At 47.1% G+C, this 27785-nt stretch overlaps 1 protein-coding gene across 1 annotated transcript; it reads right to left on the reverse strand.

Moving 5' to 3' along the window:
• Positions 1-4526: 4526 nt before the first annotated feature.
• HPD (4-hydroxyphenylpyruvate dioxygenase) lies at positions 4527-27305 on the reverse strand. The gene is made up of 14 exons (XM_084649328.1): positions 27225-27305; positions 26920-26946; positions 24862-24924; positions 21931-22035; positions 21033-21075; positions 20040-20122; positions 19307-19396; positions 18026-18129; positions 16635-16712; positions 12954-13116; positions 12331-12402; positions 9360-9482; positions 8414-8530; positions 4527-7176 (listed from the first exon to the last, which is right to left on the reverse strand). The coding sequence occupies exons 1-14, from the start codon at positions 27225-27227 to the stop codon at positions 7066-7068; spliced, it is 1182 nt and encodes a 393-aa protein (XP_084505454.1). The 5' UTR covers positions 27228-27305; the 3' UTR covers positions 4527-7065.
• Positions 27306-27785: the final 480 nt, after the last annotated feature.

Raw genomic sequence — 27785 nt, forward strand, 5'->3', positions numbered from 1 at the left:
AGAGCCATGCACCCCCTGCCCCCGTTTAGCCACAGGGGTCACCGCTTCAGTCCAACATCAAGAGAGTGGCAGACCTGAAGATAAAACCCTGGACTCCTTTACTCTCAGCCCCTTGTTTGGCCATTAAAGCACCACCCCCTCTGTTCATTATTGGCAGTATTGGCCCAAATGTGCTAGGGTTCTGTCTGTAGGAAGAGACGGTCCCTGCCTCAGAGAGCTTACAACTGAAACAGATGAAAAAACAAGCCCAGCGTGGCAGAAAAGGAGGCCATGAACTAGGGTTTGCGGTAGCAAATTTCATCACTTGGGTGAGATGCCGTTTCTATTTATACCTCCCGCCCCACGTTCTGCAGGTGATGAGAATGGCCTGGATTTTCAAAAGCTCCTATGGGAGAAACTGGGAGCTTAAGTGGCCAAAAAGGTTTTCTAAGGTTCCTAGGGCTGCACAAGACCATTTCAGAAGCAGCCTGGTGCTTGGGCCCAAGGGCCGAATTGGACACATTGATAAGCCACCTAAGGGCGTGGTTCTCGGGGGGGGGGGGGGTTTAACTTGATGGGCTTGTGGATTTGCAAAGTTGTGCGAAGTCGTCCCTCCCCCGGTATTGTGCTTCTGAGATAGTTGTAGGGAGGCACAACGTGACATCTGTCTGCCCGTCATCTGTGTTCCCCTTGGGGTCCGTGTTCTCCTGCACATGCTCCACTCTCCATAACTACCAAGTTGTGAGCCGCTCCCTGGGTGACCTTCTCAATCTCTAGTTGCTCCTCATTCCGAGAAGTTGGGGCAGGGAGGAAGGTACGAATCTCCCCAGACCAGTGGCAGAGGGAGGCAGGACCCTATCTCCACACAACCACCTCTCCCTTTCCCACCCTGGATCCAATGCTTGCCCTGCTCCAACTGCTTTGGGTCCCCTCAGAATTCTGCCTCAGTGAGGAAGGGCTGGTCTAGCCTGTCCCAGCCCGCCCCAAGGTATATTTGCAGGGAAAGGAGTGGGCTTTTTCCATTCCTCCCCCACCACTTCTTGTAGAAAAATATGTTGTCCTAGCCTGTTGGCCCTCCTCTCCAGCCGCTCCCCACAGCACACACGCACTCCTGAGAGGGGAAGGGCAGGAGGCTCTGCTAGAGCTGCCCTCTGACTGGGGTGAGGGGGAAAAGAAGTGCAAGACACTTCCCTTAAAGGTAAAGTGGGGGCAGGGGACAGTGACTGATACAGGAGAGAGAGAGAGCCACAAGAAATTGGACAGGAGATGCAAAAAAAGGGGAGGACTCTCCCCCATGGTTGGGAAGAGAAGCAGTTCCCCCAGGCAGTCAATTATCTAACCGCCAGTCAATTGAGTTCTGCCCCCCCCCCCCATAACCTCCCTCTTTGCCCCTCAGGCCACTTGATTTTCATCTGCCCATTCACCCCCTTTGATGGGTCACTTTCCCTCCCTGCCTCCTTCCAGGTGTCTCCGTCCTCTTGTTCTCAGCTATTTATGCAAACCTTTTTTTTTTTTTTGGCAAATCCTGCAGTTTGGGGCTAAATGCTGGGAATTGGGAGCTGCAGGTTCTTGTTGACAATGGTGACAGAAGTGTGTGCGTACTGGGTTCCAGTTCCAACTAACCTCTCTCTTGCCCAGCAGGGGCCTGAGCCTGGAATCCCCTCCCGTGACTCTTCCTGGCCAATTCTCTGGTGCCAGCCCACAGGTCTCCCCCGTGTCAATGCTCCTTTTGCGGGTTGTTGTGGGGGAAGGCAGAGCCAAACGTAACACATTATGTGGGCAGTGGGGACTGACTTGGGGAAACCAGTGACAGAACTGTGGCCACATCGTATAATGATCCATTTTATTTCCAGGTCAGGTGTTCGCAGATGAAATTGGTTGGCATTTGTGTTGTTGTAACAATATGGTCTCCTGTCCCTTGAGTTTCTTCCACCAATGCTATGGCACCAATTCTCTGCTGGCATAGATGGACACATCACCACTGAACTCAATAGAGTTGTGTCAGTTGATGGCAGGGCTGAATTTGGCCCCCTCTATAATGAGATGTTGGGCAATGTAAACAGAGACTGTCCCGGTTATGTGACACTGACAATGCTTTAAGCATCTCTGCTAAAAGCAATCTTAGGAACTGGTGTATAGTATAAATAGTCAGTGATGTTTTCTTCCTCTTCGTGAGAACCTGGTGCCCCCTCCCTCTAGTTAACCAAGTCAGTCACCCATCTCTACCATTTCCTGAGTCCCTTCCCCCTCTTAGGCTATCTGCCCTCTTCCTGTAACCCATGGTTTAAGGATGGGATCGCCAAGCATGGGAGGGAGGGTGTCTCCTGACCAGATTTTTTTCCTGCAGAGAAAAAACACCCATAGTCATGACTCTGACTCTGTTCTTGGTTCTGCCTGGTTTGCCGGGGGCCTGGTATCACAACCCACATGGTAACATTTTCAAAAGTGATAGGTACTTGAGAGCCTATTGCAAGTCAATGGGATGTCAGGTTTCAGAGTAACAGCCATGTTAGTCTGTATTCGCAAAAGGAAAAGGGGTACTTGTGGCACCTTAGAGACTAACCAATTTATTTGAGCATGAGCTTTCGTGAGCTACAGCTCACTTCATCGGATGCATACCGTGGAAACTGCAGCAGACTTTATATACACACAGAGAATATGAAACAATACCTCCTCCCACCCCACTCTCCTGCTGGTAATAGCTTATCTAAAGTGAGCATCAGGTTGGGCCATTTCCAGCACAAATCCAGGTTTTCTCACCCTCCACCCCCCCCCCCCACAAATTCACTCTCCTGATGGTGATAGCCCATCCAAAGTGACAACTCTTTACACAATGTGCATGATAATCAAGTTGGGCCATTTCCTGCACAAATCCAGGTTCCCTCACCCCCCTCCCAAAAACCACACACACAAACTCACTATCCTGCTGGTAATAGCTCATCCAAAATGACCACTCTCCCTACAATGTGCATGATAACCTGGATTTGTGCTGGAAATGGCCCACCTTGATTATCATGCACATTGTAGGGAGAGTGGTCACTTTGGATGAGCTATTACCAGCAGGAGAGTGAGTTTGTGTGTGTATGGGGGTGGGGTGTGTGTGAGAAAACCTGGATTTGTGCTGGAAATGGCCCACCTTGATTTTCTCACCCCCACCCCCACCCCCATACACACACAAACTCACTCTCCTGCTGGTAATAGCTCATCCAAACTGACCACTCTCCAAGTTTAAATCCAAGTTAAACCAGAACGTCTGGGGGGGGGGGTAGGAAAAAACAAGGGGAAATAGGCTACCTTGCATAATGACTTAGCCACTCCCAGTCTCTATTTAAGCCTAAATTAATAGTATCCAATTTGCAAATGAATTCCAATTCAGCAGTTTCTCGCTGGAGTCTGGATTTGAAGTTCTCTCTGGTCACACAATCACAGACATGAAGGTCGCTATCTTACAACAAAAAAACTTCAAATCCAGACTCCAGCGAGAAACTGCTGAATTGGAATTCATTTGCAAATTGGATACTATTAATTTAGGCTTAAATAGAGACTGGGAGTGGCTAAGTCATTATGCAAGGTAGCCTATTTCCCCTTGTTTTTTCCTACCCCCCCCCCCAGACGTTCTGGTTTAACTTGGATTTAAACTTGGAGAGTGGTCAGTTTGGATGAGCTATTACCAGCAGGAGAGTGAGTTTGTGTGTGTATGCGGGGGGGGGGTGAGAGAACCTGGATTTGTGCAGGAAATGGCCCAACTTGATTATCATGCACATTGTGTAAAGAGTTGTCACTTTGGATGGGCTATCACCATCAGGAGAGTGAATTTGTGGGGGGGGGGTGGAGGGTGAGAAAACCTGGATTTGTGCTGGAAATGGCCCAACCTGATGCTCACTTTAGATAAGCTATTACCAGCAGGACAGTGGGGTGGGAGGAGGTATTGTTTCATATTCTCTGTGTGTATATAAAGTCTGCTGCAGTTTCCACGGTATGCATCCGATGAAGTGAGCTGTAGCTCACCAAAGCTCATGCTCAAATAAATTGGTTAGTCTCTGAGGTGCGGTGCCACAAGTACTCCTTTTCTTAATGGGACGTCAGTTTCTCAGGTACTTGGCACTTTTGAAAATTTTACCCGGGGTTGGGCTCTCTCCCCTAAGGCTGCTTTTAAGTCTTTCAGACCAAGAGTCAGCAGAGCCAAGTTTATTCTGGGATGTTTTATTTTTTGATGTTTCTTTAGCAAACAGATGGGCTTTGTTCTGCTCTTTTGGCCATGTGTGTATATCACCATCTGGGTGCCACTACTCTGGTAGAAGTCTGCATCAGTGGCAGGCCTCTGTCTCTCATCAGTATTTCTTTGCATGTGTGTTGCGGAGGCTTAGAAACTGGGGACACTAACTGCAGAGCTGGTTACAGGGATCCACTTTTATGAGCATGACGTTTAATTGCAGCCAGGGGCTGATTGAGAGACCCAGGAGAAAAGGCAATCAGTCCCATTCCCTAGCTCTTATCCCCATCAGAAGATTGAGACTTCAAAGAATATTTCTGCCACAAAGGCTGAGTTAAGTTTTGCACTTAAAGCAGGGATTCAACCCCTTTATAATGTATGGACAATACATTGCATTCTCCCCAAAGTTACCACACGTACCCTTTGAGTACAGAACGCATTTTCTGAGAATGTACATGTTAATTAGCTTAGGAATTAAAATTAATTAGACAATAACTACATTAAAGTGGAGTTAAGGTTGAGAGCATATATTGGCAGTTTACGTTAAACCGCATTACAGGGACGTTGTAATTATCCCAAAACCAAGTGTTAGAAACCCAGGAAATTCACAGATAAGATTAAATTTACAAGAAATCCGAACAACTAAGGTATAACATGCAGTTAGGGCACCAAACCTTAACTCTGCCCTCTTTTCTATAGTTAAAATTCACTGAAATCTTTATGCAACATGCAAATAGTTTATTAGGATTAATAGTTGTTTCTCTGTGTTATTCTTCATAACTGAAATTCCTCCTCAGCAGAAACCTGAACACTGCCCTGTAGTGATGATTAAGGCATTTTAGTATTTAGCACCCCAGATCGGATTAAACTGATTTTAAAGCCATTTGATTTTTTTTAACTCCCCTCCCCCTCCGTCAGTAGAGGGCAGAGTTAAGGTTGTTGGACTGTCCTAATTACGTTGCCATACCATATCACATTTGGAATCCTTTTAAGTTTAAACGTAACTGCATTGGTGGAACGTGAATCCCCCCCTTGGGGGAGCATAGCCCCCTGCCCCTTATGCCCACGGCCCTGCCCCTTTTACCCACCAAAGTCCCGAGGGCTCACGCTGTTGCCGTAGGAGCCCTGGCTGAACTGCCCCAAGCACTGGCTTTCCTGCCCCAGCTGCTCCAAGCCACTGGCCGACCCAACGCTCGGGCCTGGCCCGAACCGACCCAATGCAACCTGACATGCCAGCCCAGCCTGGCACGCTAGCCCAGACAAAAGTGACCCAATGCGCCAGCCCGAACTGACGCGCCAGCCCGACCTGACCCGACCCGATGCGCTGGCCCGTCCCGAACCGACCCGACATGCAGGCCCAGCCCAACCCTACGCACTGGCCCAGCCTGACCCGATGCGCCGGCCCGGCCCAACCCGGCCAGATGCCCAGCCCGAATCGACCCGACGTGCCGACCCAGCCTGACCCGACGCGCCAGCCCGGCCCAACCCGGCCAGACGCCCAGCCCAAACCGACCCGACGTGCCAACCCAACCCGACCCGACGCCCAGCCCGAACTGACCCAACGTGCCGGCCTGACCCGACCTGACGCCCAACCCGAAGTGACCCAACGTGCCTGCCTGACCAGACCCAATGCCCAGCCCGAACTGACCCGATGTGCCGGCCTGACCTGAATCGACCCGACGTGCCAGCCCAACCCGACCCGACGCCCAGCCCGAACTGACCCAACGTGCCGGCCTGACCCAACCTGACGCCCAACCCGAAGTGACCCGACGTGCCGGCCTGACCAGACCCAACGCCCAGCCCGAACCGACCCGACGCCCAGCCTGAACTGACCCGATGTGCCGGCCTGACCAGACCCGACGCCCAGCCCGAACCGACCCGACGTGCCGACCCGACGCCCAGCCTGAACTGACCCGATGTGCCGGCCTGACCAGACCCGATGCCCAGCCCGAACCGACCCGACATGCCGACCCGACGCCCAGCCTGAACTGACCCGATGTGCCGGCCTGACCTGAACCAACCCGACGTGCCGGCCCAACCCGACCCAATGCGCCAGCCCAAACTGACCCGACGCGACCCGACGCGCCGGCCCTTCCCGAACCGACTCGACATGCCAGCCCAAACCGACCTGACGAGCCAGCCCAACCTGAACTGACCCGACGCGCTGGCCCGACCTGAACCGACCCGACATGCAGGCCCAGCCCAACCCTACGCACTGGCCCAGCCTGACCCGACGCGCCGGCCCAGCCCAACCTGACCCGACCCCCAGCCCGAACTGACCCGACGTGCCGGCCCAGCACGAACTGACCCGATGTGCCAGCCCAACTTGATGCGCCCGCTTGACCTGAATCGACCCAATGCCCAGCCCGACCTGACCCAACACACTGACCCAGCCTGACCCGAACCAACCTGAAGCACCAGCCCAACCTGAACCGACCCAACGCGCTGGCCCAGTCAGCGACGTGCCGGGCCAGCCCGAACCGAACCGACCCGGCCGGACCTGACCCGACGTGTCGGCCCTGTCCAAACCGGCCCAATCTGCCATGCCAGCCCGGCCCAAACCGACCCACCGCGCCAGCCCGGCCTGACCGCGGGCCACTCTGAGCTGAGCCCCCACAAGCTTCAAGGGTGAAGGGGAGAGAGAGGTGGGCCGTCAGGGCGGAGCATGGGCAGGGCCACAGCCTGGGTTAGGGGAGGCTTAGCCACCTCTGGCCTATTATACCTGCCTCTCATGCTTAACTGTGAATTTCCTTGGTTTATATGCTTAGTGTTCGGCTAATGACCCAAATTATTGGAGATTTTTAACAAAAATGTATAGGCACTTTCATATATGGATGTTATTGTGTCTGCTGCCTATCTCTTGCTGAGAGGCTCTAGATTAAATTAGTTTCTCCATCTGCTGTTAGTATGGTAAGGTTTCCTCTTGCATCCTGGTCATCTTCTATAGCTTGAAACAAAGACTTGAAATTTCCAGCACCAAATCCCTACATATGGGAAGAAAAGAACATTAACTGGCATATGGACATGGCAAGTGAATTTGTTATTTCCAGAGTCTCAGGAGTAAACCAAGCAGCCAGAAGAGGTTTACTTACATACAATGGGACTTCCTTCCCTAAGGACACAGAATGGGACTTGAAGCCAGGAACTTCTGCCATTGACAACTGCAGTGGTCACAGGCAAGTCATCTAACCTTCCCGTGCCTCAGTTTCTCTCATCTATAGATTGAGGGTGCTACTGCTTACCTATTGCAGCTCACAGGAATCTTGTGAGGATTAATGAATTGAAGTTTGATGGTGGAATGTGCTACGCAAGCTGCTAATCATTATTTATAGTGTCAAAGCCATACCAAAGACTCCATCAAGAATACGACTCTGTGACATATGTATGAAAATGCCTCCCCTTTCCTTCCCACCTCAGAATGATAATAAAATTAAGCACCTAATTCTGGAGAGACAAGGGACTAGAGCAGGTAAACTCCGGAGAGTCTCTTAGCTAGGTCTGGAGCTGGTTCTCTTTCTATTTCTGGTATATCCACCCAGCGTGTATAGGCACCAAATAGAGCAATAAAGAGAATTCTCCACTGAGGTCCAGAAACAGACCATTTTCTCCATTGGGAGGAAGTCTCCCCAGTCTGTTGTCTTACACGGTGCTCTGAAGGAGTGAGGCACTGACCCTTGACAGAAGGAAAGAGCTTAGTGGGTAAGTACCCTTTGGAATTTCATACCATTACAATCATGGTCCGGGACTGCCAAATATCAGGCTTTTCATCAGCAGCCTGGTTAACAACCGAGACATCCTTAAGGGACCTTGGCCTGCTCAGGCTGTGAGTTCAGTCAACCAAGAGCAACTTGGATTTTTAATGTTTCTTTTGTAAAAACAGCTTAGCAGCGGCATCTCTTAAAAAGCTTGGCAGCTCACAGGCCCCACGGGAAATCCCACCAGGCTGCTTGCAGCTGCCATTTTGGGGTGGCTGGTCTAAGGAACCAAGTCTCTGCAGCAGCTTTTTAATTTTTCAAAACTTTAACTTTAAGAATTTCAGAGCAAAATCCCTGTGCGGTCGCAGGGACATGAAACAGTCAAAATGGGACCGGGAGCGCAATGCTCCTGCCTACCCCTGCTTTTTGGCATAGCTCCATTTTTTTAAATTATAATGAAAAATCTTAACATTTTCAGTTAAAATCAGCCAGAAAAGAACCTCTCAAGCCCAAACACTCAACAAACCTGGTGGTTGTGGCGCTGTATGACCTCCAGAAAGACAGTGGGTCTATCCTGAACGGGTTTAGTGAAGATCTGGAGCAGGTATCCTTTCTCATCGAAGTCAACTAAGATTTTCAGTTCCTTGGAAAGAAAAACAATAAAACCGATTGTTTGGAGAATTGTTGAGAAGCTGGAAGCTGGTGCTAAATAACCCCCTAAATCCACTAGAATCTTTCAGCAATATTGTGAAAAGTTTTTTGATGTCTGGTCTGCATCAGAGCTGCTCGAGTTGGAATATCTGGAATTCTGTGGCATTAGGATCTTTAGAGGTTATGATTTAAAGACAATAACGTTCTGGTCAAATGCCAATCTGTGGCGTTATGTTGTGGTTATCCAAAATTCCATCTGAAGTTTCAGGTGGATGCATTACTCTCTACTTCCTTCCTTCCTAAATGATTGTCATGTCACTGGGTTGTTAAAGCAATGGTCACAATCTGTCTCTGGGAGTGACTGCGTTCTAGTGGTGAGTACAGAAAACAAGAATTTGTTTTCATGAAAAATTTAGAGGTTTTAAGCTTGTTTTTTTGGGGAGAGTTTGAGACACTCCATACCCCAGAATAGCCAATTATCCTAGTGATTAGGGCATTCACATGGGATCTGGGAGACCAAGGCTCAAGTCCCTGTTCCAAATGGGGTGGGGCTGTCTCTCCCTCCACCCATCCTGGACCTGAGAAACCTTCCTGACAAAATTATCATTGAAACAGATTAATTTTCATGAACAGTTTCAGTTTTGGCACATTGGCATGTTCCAGAAACAAAAAGGTTATTGATAAAATCCCACCCAGCTCGAGTGGTGAGGGAAGAGATCGCAGTCTGCAGAGCTGTTTGGGACCCTCCAGATTGGAAAGTGTTATTGAAATGCCAGAGATTGCATTGTTTTGTCTGCATACACCTTGAGAACCAGGCTGACCTCCAGTTTGTCGATGTTTTCCTTAACCTTGATTTTGGCAGATTTCAGCTTCTCTCGCAGTTGCTGGTAGTAAGTGGATGGAACCGTCATAAACTCCATGCCCCGTTGTTTCAGGTTTGTGACCTGTAACACAAGAGTGAGATTCATTCAAGTGGTTCTTTCGCTCACCCCCTTTCCCACCCTACTGGCTAAAGCATGGTCCCACTCAGAGCAGCAAAGCTGCCGCTGGGTCAGGAAATGCCAGTAGCTGGTGCGAGGAGCTCAGAAGCAGGTCAAGTGGAGCCCATGCAGCATAGAGATCCTGATGGCAGCTCCCGATGCAAACCAGTCCATGTGCAACCCTCCTAGGTTAGCACTCATTCACGCAATAAACAACCACTATCTATCTGGCTGCCTCCATGGCTGCTGTAACAGAACCTACCCTTACAGCAGCACTTCCATGTCATTAAATAATGAACGGGAAAAGCCAGACCCGTTTTAAAGGGGAAAGAGTTAAAAGGTCACAGTAGAAGTCTGCTGAATTCCTGGAAACAGAGAGAGATACACGGCAAGAAATTAATTGATGCTAACGTAACCCTGACAGACCCCGATCATCGGTGGGCCAGATCGAACCTGGGACCTCAGTGTATGAGACTCTACTGCATGAGCTAAAAGCCACACGAATGTTAGCTAAGGCTGTAGCAGACTCATTAATCTCTCTCTACATGGCCTCAGTGCCACTAGATGCGACAGAACGCCACATCCAGGAGGTGTGTGGGTTACACTATTATTAAGGATCTACAACCTATCCTGAAGGATGACCCAACACTCTCACAAATCTTGGGAGACAGGCCAGTCCTTGCCTACAGACAGCCCCCCAACCTGAAGCAAATACTCACCAACAACCACATACCACACAACAGAACCACTAGCCCAGGAACCTATCCTTGCAACAAAGCCCGTTGCCAACTGTGCCCACATATCTATTCAGGGGACACCATCATAGGGCCTAATAACATCAGCCACACTATCAGAGGCTCGTTCACCTGCACATCCACCTATGTGATATATGCCATCATGTGCCAGCAATGCCCCTCTGCCATTTACATTGGTCAAACTGGACAGTCTCTACATAAAAGAATAAATGGACACAAATCAGATGTCAAGAATTATAACATTCATAAACCAGTCGGAGAACACTTCAATCTCTCTGGTCACGCAATCACAGACATGAAGGTCGCTATCTTACAACAAAAAAACTTCAAATCCAGACTCCAGCGAGAAACCTCTGAATTGGAATTCATTTGCAAATTGGATACTATTAATTTAGGCTTAAATAGAGACTGGGAGTGGCTAAGTCATTATGCAAGGTAGCCTATTTCCCCTTGTTTTTTTCTACCCCCTCCCCCGCCCCCCTTCCCCGTCGTTCTGGTTAAACTTGGATTTATGCTGGAAATGGCCCACCGTGATTATCATGCACATTGTAGGGAGAGTGGTCGCTTTGGATGAGCTATTACCAGCAGGAGAGTGAGTTTGTGTGTGTGGTTTTTGGAGGGGGGTGGGGGGGTGAGAGAACCTGGATTTGTGCTGGAAATGGCCCACCTTGATTATCATACACATTTTAAAGAGAGTGGTCACTTTGGATGGGCTATTACCAGCAGGAGAGTGAGTCTGTGTGTGTGTGGGGGGGGGGGGGGGGCAGAGGGTGAGAAAACCTGGATTTGTGCTGGAAATGGCCCAACTTGATGATCACTTTAGATAAGCTATTACAAGCAGGAGAGTGGGGTGGGAGGAGATATTGTTTCATGGTCTCTGTGTATATAATGTCTTCTGCCGTTTCCACAGTATGCATCCGATGAAGTGAGCTGTAGCTCACGAAAGCTCATGCTCAAATAAATTGGTTAGTCTCTAAGGTGCCACAAGTACTCCGTTTCTTTTTGCGAATACAGACTAACGCGGCTGTTACTCTGAAACCTGGGTTACACTAAGACTCCTCTCCTCTAGTCCATCTGATTTGAGTCCTAGATGGACAGGACAGATGGCATCAGGAGTTAGCCTGTGGTCTTCCAACAAGACTCTGTGTGTTTGAGTGCTTAATATCCCAACAACTCTGTGTGTGTGAGAGAAAGCGAGAGACAACTTAGTGCTGGTGAAAGAGGTCAGATTGACAGGCCTGGCGTTTCTAATCCTATCTGTATAAACAGACAAGTACAGCATGTGCAGTGGTAACATGAGCATCCTCCACAAATCCCGCTGCCAATCTGCCTCAATCTTGACCTGGATGTACCACTTCAAAGGGCAAATCCTCGTGGCCCAGTCAGTCTTTGGCCCCTCTGCTGTGGTTGCTGACAAGGGGGACAGGTAGTGTCAATTGTGGTGGGGTTTTTGTGATGTGGACACTGAGCTGAGACCCATCAAACTCCTTTCATATAGAGCCACCGAAGAGATGGGTGTGTCTCTTGTGCTGGTTGGGGTAGGAGAATGCACAAAAGTCATGCAAAATAACTAGAGAGGGAAGCTGGGTGAGGTAATATCTTTTATTGGACCAACTTCCATTGGTGAAAGAGACAAGCTTCCGAGCTTACCCAGAGCTCTTCATCAGGTCTGGGAAAGGTCCTCAGAGTGTCACCGCTAAACGGACCATGGAACGGATTGTTAAGCATAAGGAGTTAACACATGTTGCAAGAGACAATTCAATGTGCAGTGGATGGTTAACATCTCTGCAGCCATACGACAAAGGAGAGTTAGTGGGTTGTTCTGTGAGCCACCACTGCTGAAGAAGTTAAGCAAGCCCCATGTATACAGCTTTAAAAACTTTAGCTCTCACAGGTTAGCTCTGTGTAAGCGGCGAACTGGCCTGTTTTGCTCACTGCGCGGTAGCTCAGAGAAAATTAAGGGCATTGCCACATACAGTGACTTAAAAAGTTTGTGCAGCATACTGGATTTCTTTTTTTATTTTTACTCATTAGCAGCATTAAATTGTCAGACTTACAGCAGTAACAATGTCAGGGGTATTCAGAGCAATGTGCTGGACCCCAGCTCCTCCATAATATTCAACATATTCCTATCAAGAAACAAACACACACCATTAGTGCAGGAATTTTTTTGGCTCTGGTTCAACTGTTGAGTATTTTCTAAGTTGCTTTTATGGTTAAAAACAAAAGAAGCAAAAGCAGTCGCAGCTCAAACCAAGGCCTTGCCTCCAGTCCTTCCACAAAATGGAAAATTAAACTCACGGGTGTTTTACTAGTGAAATAAGAGGGCTAGATATGGGTATTAGGACAGCAAACTTAGACTGAGTGCAAGCAGCTTCCCTGTTTGTCTAACAGTCCCTCCCTCTGTTACAACAGATCTGTTGAATAAGAAAAGGCTCTTTTCTCAGAGTCACTTTTTGGATCATAACTGCAGATTTTAACCCAGATATAACTTCAGTGAGACATTGCCATCTAGTGTAATAAGCGGGCACTGACTCATGAGCCCTCCTGGATCCTGAAATTAGGTCCTGGCTCTGAGCAGCTTGCATCTGTTATTTCTGTGTGAAGCGCTGTGCATGACCACAGGCCTATGGGGAAATAACAATCTTGATATTGAGACCCAAGTTTCATGAGTATTTACCTGAATCTGGGATTTTTTCTTGCCCATCGCTGGCTCGTTTATGGGCATTTTTATGGTCTCTTCGTAGTTGGCGACCACAATGGAACGGAGGGCACTGAACTCTGTGTGCAGTTGTTTATCATCCACAGACCAGAACCGATGAAACAGAAGGTTCTTGTGATACCTGACCGGGAACAAAAGGCAGATTTCATTCCCCCTTAAGCCAACTCATAGCTTCTAAGAACTGTGGACTTCAGCGCTGATGAGTTTCTATCACTAGATTAATAAAGTAAAGAAGATAATTTCACCTTCATTTGCCAGGGTTAACCCATGAAGCTCCCTTCCACTTTAACAGGGCATGAGCAGTTGAATGCCTGCAGATGCACAGGACAACACATCCTTGCCACCGCGTCATCTCACCTCTTGAAATTAATGGGCATCATCTTCTGGCAGAGCTGAACTGGACCCACTCGAAATAATTTTCATTTACACTCACTCTGCCTTTTGCTGTAACTCTACTGACTTAGAACAACGCTTCCTCAGCTCTCGTCCCCTAATGCCCCTACTCTACTTGCGCTACATTGATGACATCTTCATCATCCGGACCCATGGAAAAGAAGCCCTTGAGGAATTCCACCATGATTTCAACAATTTCCCTCCCACCATCAACCTCAGCCTGGATCAGTCCACACAGGAGATCCACTTCCTGGACACTATGGTGCTAATAAGCGATGGTCACATAAACACCACCCTATACCAGAAACCTACTGACCACTATTCCTACCTACATGCCTCCAGCTTTCATCCAGACCACACCACACAATCCATTGTCTACAGCCAAGCTCTACGATACAACCGCATTTGCCCCAACCCCTCAGACAGAGACAAACACCTACAAGATCTCTATCAAGCATTCTTACAACTACAATACCCACGTGCTGAAGTGAAGAAACAGATTGACAGAGCCAGAAGAGTACCCAGAAGTCACCTACTACAGCACAGGCCCAACAAAGAAAATAACAGAATGCCACTAGCCATCACCTTCAGCCCCCAACTAAAACCTCTCCAACATATCATCAGGGATCTACAACCTATCCTGAAGGACGACACACCACTCTCACAGATCTTGCGAGACAGGCCAGTCCTTGCTTACAGACAGCCCCCCAACCTGAAGCAAATACTCACCAGCAACCACACACCACACAACAGAACCACTAACCCAGGAACCTATCCTTGCAACAAAGCCTGTTGCCAACTGTGTCCACATATCTATTCAGGGGACACCATCATAGGGCCTAATCACATCAGCCACACTATCAGAGGCTCGTTCACCTGCACATCCACCAATGTGATATATGCCATCATGTGCCAGCAATGCCCCTCTGCCATGTACACTGGTCAAACTGGACAGTCTCTACGTAAAAGAATAAATGGACACAAATCAGATGTCAAGAACTATAACATTCAAAAACCAGTCAGAGAACACTTCAATCTCTTTGGTCACTCGATTACAGACCTAAAAGTTGCAATTCTTCAACAAAAAAACTTCAAAAACAGACTCCAATGAGAGACTGCTGAATTGGAATTAATTTGCAAACTGGATACAATTAACTTAGGCTTGAATAAAGACTGGGAGTGGATGTGTCATTACACAAAGTAAAACTATTTCCCCATGTTTATTCCCCCCCACCCCACACTGTTCCTCAGGCGTTCTTGTCAACTCCTGGAAATGGCCTACCTTGACTATCACTACAAAAGGTTTTTCCCCCACTCTCCTGCTGGTAATAGCTCGCCTTAAGTGATCACTCTCGTTACAGTGTGTATGGTAACACCCATTGTTTCGTGTTCTCTATGTATATAAATCTCCCCACTGTATTTTCCACTGAATGCATCCGATGAAGTGAGCTGTAGCTCACGAAAGCTTATACTCAAATAAATTTGTTAGTCTCTAAGGTGCCACAAGTACTCCTTTTCTTTCTACTGACTTCAGTGGCTTTACATGTGACTGACTCAAGTCCTCTGGCTACATCACCTGATAATGGTCTTTGCTGAGTAAATAAACTCACACAGTATACTTTGTTTTAACTCTCTCAGGAATTTGGGGTGGCGAGGGGTCTTTTGGCAACTTGCTGTGTTATGCTGGGAATCACTTTCCATGGTTTCCTCAGGTGACTGTCTTTCTTTGAATCACTCTGTCAATGGCTGTTTGTTCCTCTACATGATTCAGGTTTATAAAGGAGTTTTACTTCATTTACACTATAATTTACCTTTTTTCTTTAGAATATCTTCTGACATATGCAGCCAGCTCAGAAATAAATGAGCCAAATACATCAGGGCACTACCCTAGGAGATGGGAAATCTATGTTCAATTCCCCACTCCACCACAGGCTTCCTGCATGACCTCAGGCTACTCCCGTAGGCTTTGTCTACACGGTGCGGCACAGCATGCCAGAGGGGTGTGAATTTAAAGCACGCTAAAGTGTTGCTCTCTAATGATCCCCTATAGATTCTGCAGGCGTGCTATAAAATGTACCTAGTTCACATGTTAACACAGGACTACGTTAACATGAACTAGGTTCCTTTTAGACCACAACAGCTGGGTCTACTTAGGGCAGTTCGAGTGCTTTACAAATCACACCTCTCTAGTGCGCTTTGCCAGCACTGTGTAGATCAGGCCTTTAAGGTCTTTCTGTGCCTCCGTTTCCCACCTGTACAATGGAAACACTAGCACTGCCTGCCTCACACAGGTGTTGTGAGGATAAACACATTAAAGATTGTGAAGCACTCTGAGATCTACGCACACTATAGAAGAGAGAGGTATTATGTAGAATTCAGCTTTTGTAGCATTTAAACTGACATGGTGATGACAGGTTTTCCATAATGTGCAGCACTGTCAGCCAGTAGGCATGTAATGTAGTGCAGTATATCCAGAGCCATGTTCTTAACTCCTCCCATCCCAGATATTTGTGCTACCACCACCCCTGTAAAAATTAAATTCTGCTGACTCAGAGTTAAACAAGCTCATGTTTCAAAACGTAGGGACTTGAGCTACACGCATGGAAAGCGTATTTTTCTCCTTGTATCTGCATTAGGGATCCTGTAGTCGCTATCTTCGACAGGGGTTGCATACAGACAGTGACTGCAGTATGAAGCTTTGGATATATGATCCAATCATCCTAAAATCAACCAGACCCAAAGAAGGGAGCCACTACACTAGTTCTGACCAAGGATCAAATTCTGCCCTGGACATCACCGGGAAAGGTCAAGAAAGCTGCCAAATGCCTCTTCTGCTGCCCAAATCCTGCCTGCCCAAGTAGGATCCCATGAGACGGGAATGGAGGTGCAGCAGTGGATGTTCACTGGTGTTCCTCTGAAAGAGATCCATGTAGGCTCCAGACCAGTGCATATAGTAGACGTGGGGGGCTGGTTGTGACTCTAGCCAGTGGATAGCACTCCCCTTAATCCCACAGCACATTGGCTGGCCCTTGCCCTCTTGAGCACCATGTTGGAATACAGCCCTGCTCCCATGGAAGCCAGAGTATACTTCCCTAAGAGAACTGAACCTTGTGCAAAGTGTCCTGTCAGCAAGTCAGCAGAGTTAATAAAATAAATAGAACATTAAACATCGACATAAATTTCTGAACAGTGGTGTTAACAGAGAGAATTGCTTGAGCGGCTTTTTCTAACTGCTACAGTTCTCACCATTCTGCCACAGGGACCATGTGAAGATCTGGCTGGTTCCCCACCACATGGTCAATGAAACTCAGCTTGCCACTTGGTCTGGGAAAGAAAGACCAGGTCAGTTTTCATTCAAAAAGCAGCTGGCATTTATGTATGTAGTGACACAGCTCTTAAAATACAACCAGTGGCATCAAAACAGGCACCAGTGAGAAGGAACCAAGGTCCCATGGAGGTATGCTCATCTGCTCCTAACACACAACTCCCGCTCTGTGCCAAAGAGATAAAACACAACTAAAACTCTCCGCCAATAATCCCCAGGGGAAATTCCCTCCTGGCCCCATACTTGGGTACGAGCATAACTGCTTGCAGTGTAATGTACTGTCCTGTGTACACATCACTGTTGGTTGGTTGCTCACATGTGTGATCATGTCATCCCCTAGTGGCTGAGCATTGAGGGAAGGGGTTAGCAGCCAAACAGGGTTCTCAATTTTGCAACTGTTCCCTGTCTCTTAAATGAGTCAAACCAAACCCTGCATCTAGACACCCTACACGTTTGGGTTGGGGTTGTGATCCAGAGCCAGCTGTGAATTGTGCGGGTCAGGCCTGTCATGCACACCTTGTACACAGTAGGTTGCAGGGCTACTACTAGCAGGTCAGGTTCCTGCACCAGACTTAGCCTGGCTACAGAGCCCCCTTCTCAGGGAGGTACACCAGAGATGTGTCATCCAGAAGATCCTTTAATGCAGTAGTTCTCAACCAGGGGTCCCCTGGGGGGCCGCAAGCAGGACCAGGGTTAGACTCACTGGGCCCAGGGCAGACAGCCTAAGCCCTGCTCTGCAGGGCTGAAGCCCGAGGCCCTGAGCCCCGTTGCCCAGGGCTGAAGCAGAAGCCTGAGTAACTTAGCTTTGTGTGGCCCCCTGTGGCATGGGGCCCCGGACAATTGCCCTGCTTGCTACCCCCTAATGCCAGCCCTGGCTTTTATATTGTTGTTGTGACACAGGTGGGCCATTGAGTTTTTATAGCTAGCCTGTGTTAAGGTATTGCTGTGGCGTCATCTAGTGGCTGAACGATATAAGACCTTTTAGCATTCCATTACAAGGCCCATCTTAAGTTTTGACCAAGTTTCACTTTTGAGTTTTCAGGTGCATCTGAGACTGAAACTGCAAGCATAACCGGGAGGTGACAGACTTCAAATAGAGGAAAAACAGAAGACGTTTGCAAGAGACCATGCAAAGCACAATGCCTGAGTTAAGCACAGGTCTAGCTAGAGCTCACATCTATTGCATACAGACAGCCCAGCCTCTGAACATTTCACCACTATGATCTGAGGACCTGACCCTGCATTCCTTACTCAGCAGAGCCAGTGGGAGTTTTGTATAAGTAAGAACTGCTAGATCAGGCCCTGTACTTACAGCTTTGGTAACAGTGGATCTTTGAAGAGAGGAGGCTCAAAGCCAGGTAAGAAGAGACCTTTGTAGTTAAGATTTTCTATTAATGTGTGCGTCGTGTCTCCATACTGGGAGGGGAGAAAATGGGTAACATTACAAATATTGTTCCTCTCCAAGGATTCTGAGATAATCCAATAACTGTTCAATAAGCACCTGGATCTGCGCCTAGTTCTAAAACGTAACTTGCACCTTGGTGTGGTTCTGAAGTGGTCCAATGAGCTTCTTTCCCTCCCAACTCCTCACTACTAGTGAGAGAGGCCATTCAGATGCTGTTTCTGATCAGGATGGGAAATGCAGGGGCTGGAAATCTGACAAGGCAGCCAATCCTCAGATTTGCAGACCAAAGAAGTTCAGAGGAACTGCCAAGCTATTGGAGTCTTATCAAATCCAACCTGAATTTGGAACCCTTTCAGGTTCACCAGGCATGACTGCTGGCTCACTGTAGGACAATGCAAGGGGCGGAACCCTCTGATGCCCAAGTGCTTACCAGCGCCTGTTGCTTTCAGGAGCAGGGGTCCAATTTTGACCCCCTACATGTGGTAGGGAATGTGGTACTCGGTCTGAGCAGGAAGTAGCCCAGAGAATTTAGAATACTAGAAAAGTCTACGCTAACTCAAGGTGCTGGCTGCAGAGACTGCAGATGCTTGCTAAATATTCACTGTGCAGGTTCCAAAGAAGTCATTGCATAATTTGAAATTTCCCATGTGACACTAGGTTCCTGTAGCGGAGGTGTTCCTGAGCGGGGATGTAGGCAACTACATGGGCCTCCATTGACCTGTAGCTGGGGAACTCAGTTTAGCCTGCATTTTTCCTCAAGTTAGTCATATATTCAGAAGAGTGAGAGAGCCGGATGCTCTGCTGAAAGGGAGCAGGCAAAGGTGAATTTATGCCACCTCCAGGATTCTGGACTGCTCCAGGGGCTGGCACAGCCTCACCATAAACGAGAGCAGCCCCAGGGTTGTTCTAACTTACAGTGGCTACCTATAGACACCAGTGGGTTGCTGAAAAGCCCACAACAGCTGAAGCACACCAGCCACTCAATCTGAGCCACAATAGAGGGGCAGTGCTGGAGCCTGGAATTGGGGCCCGGAAGCTCAGTTCTGCAGCATTTGATGGAAAGTGCCCATGTAGCCGCTCGATTTCCCTTTCCACTTGTGAGTGTGATTAGTGATCTTGCAGCCCCCACCCCTGCAGCCCACGATGTTACAGTCCATGGAACAGAGACAACTCTTTCCTCAGGCTTACCGTCTGGATGATTGCAAATTTCACTCTTCCAGATTTGTCTTCCTCTACCCAGGGCTCTTTCACTATCACTGCCCCACGCTCTTTAGCTTTCTGTGAAAGAGAACAGAAGACGGTAAGAACTGCCATGCTAGAGCAGACCTATCAAGCCTGCTCATCTGTCTCCAGTACTGGCCAATGCTGGATGCTTCAGGAGAAGACATATAGCATCTAATTCTACAATATTGGTGGGGACAACGCACAAACCGGAAAGACCCTGGATTGACTGTCTGATCCTAGGGGGCAGTTGCAAAGCTGGGAGTTAGGCAAAAAACCCATCCTTTATAGTAAATTATGTGAATTTCTTATGGAGCAATTGAGACACAGCACACATGGAACCTCCCAATGCTGTCTCCGTGGAGTCACTTTTCAGAGCAGAACCGCACTTCAAGGCAAGTTCACGTCCCAGTAGAGGGAAACTACAGTGCATCACGTTCGGTGTTTCCCCAGTGTCAACATTTGCTTCAGTGCAGTTGCTGCAATTTTGCATATGGGCAGGAGAGACTCTTGTACTTTGTAAGTGGTTAAACTGACACTATCTACATGGAGTACTTAACCCTGCAAGACCTGGAGATGTTAAATTGAACTGGCTTGGACACTTCAGTATTTGGTCCTGCCTCAGCACAGGGGGAGTAGATGACTTCCTGAGGTCCCTTCCAGCCTTGCCTTTTTATGGTTCTTTGATTATATCATTTACCTGCACAATGAAGTCGCAATCCTCGACTTCAAATGCAATGTCTTTTACACCATCTCCATGCTTCACCAAGTGCTTTCCCATTTCTGTGCAAAGAGAAAGACAATGTGTGTGTGTGTGAGTGACCCGAGGGACTTTTCATTTGCAGTGCCTGACAGACCACGCATGGAGCTTAGTGCGCTGGACTGCTTGCCTCTGGCTCGCTGCTCTGCCTTGCATCAACAGCTCCTTCCTCCTGATTAGATGTAGCAGCATGTGAAAGAGTTTTCAAAGTTTCCCATTTTATTGGTCGGTGGGAGAATTGCACGTGTACGCAAAGGGAGTGAATAGGTAATGGATTGGCCTGGGTTAGTCTTGAGAACAGATTCAGCCACATCTTGGACTTCAGGGAGGATCAGAGCAGGTCCGAAGACTAAAGAAGTGGTAACCCAGTAAAAGTATCAACTGGATTTGTGAAATGACAAAATTCTGTCCCAATTCACAGCCATGGTGCCATTTGTAAGATACAGTATGAGCTTGAACTGTCACTTAAAGGCCTGTTCAGAGCTAGCTCACACTGTCAGGTAAAGATCACACTGTATCCTCCCTAAACCAGGGTAGGCAAAGAATGCCCACTCTCAAGAGCCTCCCCTGGTAACCCAAGGCCCGAGAAGAGACTGCTTCATAAGGGCAGGATTTCCAGCCACACAAGTTAGAACCCCTCCCTTTCCCTAAGAGCCCGGATCTGCTCCAAAGGGAGCTGCTGCTCGTGGCTGGGTTCTTTAGGTTCTAGTGAACAGGGATTTATAAACAGTAAACAGGAGAAAATAGCTCCTGCCCCCTTATTACTTTCCGCACACAGTCCCAGCAGGACAGGATAATAAATGGCTCCATGATAGGAAAGATGGGGGAGGTCTAGTCGCTGTAGCCTTCAGTAGTGTTCCCTGTGCAGATTACACTCCAGGAGGTTCAGCTGCCTGCAGTCCTTTATCATCCCTGATGATCATTTTCATTTACCTTCGTTTTCAGGGTTGAGAGCAGATGAGAGGACAAATATGATCTGAGAATTAAGCAGAATATTATATGTTATTTACTGTCAGATAAGGTCAGTGGGAGATCTGAGCAGAGGGTTTGCAGGATTGGACCCTAATAGGTAAACTGAAGATATGTATGTGTTTTTATTTGCATAAATGCTAATGAATGCTCTTATGCAATATTCATCCAGCTCTAGTTTAAAAAATCCCAAGATGTTTCGCATTGCTCTGTTTCTGACTTAGACTCAGTCCTGCAGTCCTGACTCAAGCAAAACTCCCATTGAAATCAGTAGTTTTGTCTGGGGACAGGCAAGGAAAGGATGCAGGACTGGCCTCAGAGAAACTGGAGATTAGAAAGTCCCTTTTTGTTCTCCGTTTATTTTGGGCCAATGATCAGAAAATTGTAAAAATGTCAGTTCTTGGACCTGAAACTGAGCCTTTTGCCTCAGTTCCAGTTGAGGAAGCAGATGTAAGAGGTGCATTGCCTCACAGGACATCACCACGCTAATGGGTGATTCCAAATGGCTTCAAGGACTTTGATGCAGTTTATTTTAATGCCACAAAATGTGAGAAGCTGGAATTCAGATGTGACCCGCCTACCTTTGCCCAGACAAAAAGACCAAGCATATCACTCAGCCCCTCAGCTGGCCATGTGACACCACTGGGGCACATGGGTTACATCACTTGCCCAAACTAATAGGGAGTCTATGTGAAGGACTGAAGTTCCCAGTTCCTAGTCTGGTGCTGAGACCACTAGAAATCATCTCTTCTCTCCCATGATTTACCTGACCGAAAACAACACTTCATTATCCCCTGATCCGCTACCAGAGTAGTGACATTATTCTTTATATAGTGCCTTAAAGCTTTCTTCACAAGCTTACCTTATCCTGCTTTATTACATGAGACACCACTTCTCTGCTGCCAGTTTCCAAGCCCTTATAGGCCAGTTCTTCAAATCCCATTTTGTTACAATAAAACGAGGCAGCCTTTGAAATACATGAAAACATGTTAGAGTTAAAGGAAAGGACTATTTTCTGGTAACACTCATATCCAGACTAGCACTGCCCAAAGCACAGACAGCTTTTCAGCGTCACCTACTGGCCCCATTCTCTAGTGAACAGCTCATGTACAATATGATCCAGCTGTTGAATGATCTGAAATATGGTCCTAAAAAAATCAAACTTCCCTCTCCATATGGGCCTCTAACATTGCACAAGCAAGTCTTTGTTTGTGCATCTGAAGGGGATAACTATGCACTGCAAGCATACCACAGCAGTTTTCAGCCTGTGGTCTGTGGACCCCCGGAGGGCTGCGACTATATCTAAGATTTCCAACAGGGTCCACACTTCCATTCAAAATGTTGTAGGGGTCCCACAATGAACCCAGCTCTTTCACAGGTTCAAATCAAGTGTTTCCGTACTGTGCAAAGCTCCACCATGCTAGACACAGCCCCATTCACTCTCTTGCTTTTCAGGGCCTGACTTAGGCTGTCCAAGCACCAGGCTGCCCCCTTAGTGGCTGGGTCTCCAGCTAGATAATGTGATGGCACGTCACAGGATACAGTGGCTGACAGGTGACTTGGCACCATGAACATTAACATGACTAGAAGCTTGAGCCTACAAACCCTTATGGGGCAGTGGGTCAGAGAACCGGCTCAGCTGGGCACACACCACACAACGAGAAGGCAGCAGCTGTGTGCGGTGTCATGCTCAGCACAGCTCGTCTAGGCCAGCAGCCACGAGCAAGGACGAGGAGGATGGGAAAAGGGGAGGATGGGGCGGAGTTGTGGGTGTGACTGGGGCAGCAGAGCACAGCCTGAGTGCGGAGCAGCTGTTTCGGTTCAGAACTGTTGCTTCTCCTGCAGGGTGGGCGTAAGGCTAGTGCTGAGTCCCAGGGAGGCAGAAGCCACCAGCTAACTCAAAAGAGGTTGAGCAACTGTCCAGGCGGTGGTGAGTAACACTCTGGATAGCCTTGGGGATGCTCCTTCTGCACCCTCTAATCACCTACACAACCCTCATTCACTCACAAGCAAGCACTTGCATGCAGAGACTGCTAAGGGTCTGATGTCCCAGTCTGCCAAGTAGCCCTTTGTACATGTACATTATGAATTAGAGATCCCTTTGCGCATGTAGCAGAAGACAAGGGCACTGCCTGGTCCCTGGTAAACAAGGGATTCAGTCCAGCTCGGTGTCCCACTCCCCTTGCACAAGAGTGACTGTCTGAGAGGCAGAATCTTGGGCTCCATAGGCAGTGGTCACAGGTCGCAGTTGGGTTTGGGATTCTTTGTCTGATTAAGTTAACTTGTTCTGTTTTCTTGTATAAACCAGTGGGTCCGGGGCCACTGGGGGGCTGTGAGCAGGTTTCAGGGGGGTCCGCCAAGCAGGGCCGGCATTAGATTCACTGCGGCCCAACCAGCATAGAAAGCCAAAGCCCCACTTCATAGGTCTGAAGCCCAGCGCCCTGAGCCCTGCCACCTGGGGATGAAGCCGAAGCCTGAGCAATGTACCTTCACACGGACCCCTGTGGCGTGGGACCCCAGGCAACTGCCCTGCTTGTTTCCCTCTCACACCTGCCCTGGCTTTTATAGGCAGAAAAGCAGTTACTGAGGCACAGGTGGGCCGTGGAGTTTTTATAGCGAGGGGGGGAGGCTCAGAAAGAAAAAGGTTGTGAACCCCTGCTATAAACAATCCCCCCTGAGGGAAGGACCCTGCTGACGGTGACTGTGGTTTTCTGCTGAGTCTTTCCAACAGTCTGCAGTGAGTCACTGCATATTTTAATACTTTCCTACACCTGCTACATGAGCTTACTCACTTTGCTGGAAGAGAAAAAAATCAACCCCACACTGCAAACCTTGCTGTAAATGACATGAAAAGGGCTCTGGCAGCAAAAGGGGTAGGCCATACTGCATTCTTACAACGTCTAACAACAAAAGAAAAGGGTCCCTGACATTTTTAAAGGAACGTTTTCCCTTTTTAGTTGCAACCCAAACATTGCAACATCATGCTCATGGAGGAGAAGTAGAAAGAGAAACCGATTAGTAGCGGAGTATAAATGTGAGTGAAATGGACTACCCTTTTCCAAACTGGATGGAAGTGAAAAAGTGAATACAATGAATGATGAAATGTAAATGAACTTTTTAATATTCTTTCCATTAATCTAAGATGTCACTAAAAAAAAAATCAGGTTTTTAAAATAGAGGGATTTTAACTTGTCAGTGTCCTTTTAACATGGAATGATATATCTGCCGGTCCAATCAGCTAAGACTGATACCTTATCTCTTTGCAAACAAGACTGCTACATACTGCCTCCATCTAAATGACTCACAAAGGCCTGGAGATGGGGACATGGTCAGGGAAGCAGCAGGAACTATGTTTTTGTTTTATATTAAACATGTGCCACTGCAAATCTCTTCTGGGATTTCATATTTTCATTTATTTTGGATTTTCTGAATGTCCACTAACTTAGGAAGACAAATGTTTCCATGCCTGACCACACAAATATGCCCTGTCTGCAGTGTAAACAGCACTGTTGCATAATAATGGTCCAAAGACCATCCTTGAAGAACATTCCACTGAGCAAAAGTGCTGAAACACCTCCATCTGCGCAAGATCACCAGAGCCAGCCACTGATGGAATTTTAATTGAATGCAGATCCCTAGGACCATCCAGGTATCACATGGCAGACCCGCCCCTCCTCACAGCCAATCACAAAGGCAGATTACCGTATGCCCCTATTCTTCACACAGGGATAGTGCACAAGAATGATCCAACCCCGAGACCTCACAGGCACACACGTGACTTTTATCTACATACCTGCTTAGCATTTCCAACCCAGAATGTGAGAGAGTGGAAGTGGAGAAATTTGCCTCCTTCGGGCTAAATGGAATGAAGAAGAGTTAATATGAATATACTGGGTTTTGGGTCTCACTTTAATGTCATCTTCATGCAACACTTTCAAGCTGACACGGTCTCTATTTTAGCAAGGAGCAATGAGTACATCTAAGCCATCCTTAGATTGGTTTAGATCAGGGGTTCTCAAACTTCATTGCACCATGACCCCCTTCAGACAGAAAAATTACTACATGACTCCAGGAGGGGGGACCGAAGCCTGAGCCTGCCCAAGCCCCACCATCCCAAGCGGGGGGGGCAAAGCCCAAGGGCTTCAGCCCCAGGTTGGGGGCCTATAACCTGAGCCCCGCCACCCAGGGCTGATGCAGTGGGGCTCGGGTTTCATCCCCGGGCCCCAGCAAGTCTAACGCCAGCCCTGGTGACCCCCATTTAAACATGACCCACTTTGAGGTCCCGACCCACAGTTTGAGAACTGCTGAGTTAGAGAAACATGTTGTGACTGCACATTTAGCATTTGAAATAATAAAACCAGGGAAAGCACAAATCTAAGACTAGGATTTGATAAAATATACACACAGGATATCTGAAATTAACCAGTTTTGCCGGGTTGCAAATAATTTGAGGCACTCCCACCTCACAGGGTTTCTGAGGAGCCCTTACAGAGCTCTGATGGTCACTGGGCGTTGACCCCCAGAACATGGGACTTTGAAAAGCTTGGGGGGGGGGGTGTTATACATTTCAAGCAAAACAATTAATTTTTCTTCTAAATATTCAACAGTAATTTGTCTAAAAACAAAGTCACCAAAAGCTTATTTATAATATCTGGGTGCCAGTCGTCAAGGTCAATATGGCCTGGCTGGATCAAATCACAGCACCCTAAAAGCATGCTCTAGAGGAAAAATTCCAGTGTGGGTGAGGAAGGTGCTACTAAAATATTCACAAGCCAGGAAGGAGCAAAGCTGGAAAAAAATTCCATGAATAATTTACAGTGGGGTACTTTCCCCTCATGATTCTGGAAAATAATATTTTGGGGTCCTCTGTGGAGTGAAGAACACACAGCAGCCAATCCATTCAGTCATTGCTTTGTCTGTCACTGCTAGACCTGATTCTGTTCTCCCAGCCTTGCAAATCAGGAGTGCTTTCACTTAAGTCAATTAAGTCACATGTAAAATCTGTTCAAATGAGAACAGAATCAAGCCAACGGGTCAAATTCTGCTCTGAGTTACGCAGATTGTAATGGGGACGGGTTGCAGAGAATAATGGAAAATAGAATTTGTGCCACAGTTCAAACAACCTGCACAATTGTTTGGATCCAGTATGAGTTTGTTAACCTTGTTACGTTAAAGATTAATTCTCATTGAGGAAAGCTCTTACCCAACTTCAAATGTGGGTCCAAATTACAGTTTGGGAGTTTAACAAATTTATTTGGAGTATTTCATAACATTATTTGGTCAAACACTACTTTAATAAACAGCTTTTCTTCCTTGCCTATGATTTGACATCTGCTGTCTTCTGTATTGTCATTTTTAATCACTGTTAATTATTTGTGCATGTACTTTGCATAAAATATATAAAATAAATCTGTGTTATGTGGTATAGTATTTAGCAACAAAACATAATTTTGCTGTATGTATCAGTATTTTTTTAAAATGCTTTAAATTTGAAAAAAAGTTTTGAAAATATATTTAGAGTCATTAGTGAGAAATAATACAATAAAGCATGCTTATGTTTAGACTTGGAAGAGTTAGATTTTCCTTGGTAAATGTCACTACTCTTACATTTCTCCTTCCTCCCTCCCCAAAAAAGTGAAGAAAAAGGATTTGCATCATTAATTGCAATTTACAGAGAAGGAAAACTATACATATAAGCAGTGTTTCAACACTATAAAACTGGAGTGCCTTTTTGCTTTTAATCCTACCTGGCAATCAATGAATAAGAAATTAATATGATCAGTGTTGCAGTAACAGTACCAGTCTTTCGCTGGAGGGAATATAAACCCATTCCATGCAATTGTATTCTTACCTTTTCTCCTTTGTCCGTGTAAGTTGTCTAAAGAGAGAGAATTAAAAAAGAGAGACATATTCACATTTCAAAAATGTACACTAATCACCAGAAAACTGTAATCCATCAGGTCAGTTTTTAGAAAACACATTTTCTGAACTACTTGAAACATAAATATGAAAAAGCCCAGCTTTTCAAAGCATAAACAGTACTGAGAGTAATCGTGCAGAAATAAATCTATCCAAGCACAGTGGGAGATTTACTCTTTTACCTCCACAGTGTGTTGGCAGCAAATTTAAACAAAAAAAAAAATTTCTCAACCTCACCATTTTTGTAACCTGATTGAATGTGATAGCACCAAGAGACAGTCAGACTCTTTCAATGCATTTAATATAGCAAGAGGAGGAGAGAAAGCCCCTCCCTGACTCCACCTTCTCTAGATTGTAAACTAAAATGATTTACTTGGTTTGAATTGGTTTACTTGATTTGAATCATTCTGCCCATAGGATAAGACATGATAAAATGAGCTGTGCAGGGAATAGTATCTGGAGTTCATATACCCTGCAGCGTATCTGTGAGTCAGATTATCTAAGGAAAGCCTAAAAGAAGGAGCCAGATTCTCATAGACTGTGGTGTAACTCCATACTCTGATTAACACCAGATTTCACTGAGCTTAGTCTGTGGACCACACATCAGGTACCATCTCCTTGAAGCAGGGCTCTGGCAGTACCAGCCTCTACAGATGTTTGCTGCAGAGAGATTATAAAAACAGAAACCTTACTTGAGGGTGGCCGTGGATTGCTCAAGGAATTGGCAGTGGGAAAGGGTGCTTTTCGGCTCTAGATTGCTGTTTCAAATCTAGAATAGAATAACAGTGATCAACATTT

This window comes from Lepidochelys olivacea, assembly GCF_965140295.1.
Source record: "Lepidochelys olivacea isolate rLepOli2 genome assembly, chromosome: 15".
Classification (NCBI taxonomy): domain Eukaryota; kingdom Metazoa; phylum Chordata; order Testudines; family Cheloniidae; genus Lepidochelys; species Lepidochelys olivacea.

Excerpts from the sequence above, each read along its gene's own strand:
- HPD (XM_084649328.1), bottom strand. Across the intron at positions 24,925-26,919 it reads ACACGGACAAAGGAGAAAAG|CCCGAAGGAGGCAAATTTCT; the intron begins GTAAGAATACAA and ends CATTCCATTTAG. Across the intron at positions 7,177-8,413 it reads TACAGCGCCACAACCACCAG|GGATTTGGTGCTGGAAATTT; the intron begins GTTTGTTGAGTG and ends TCCCATATGTAG.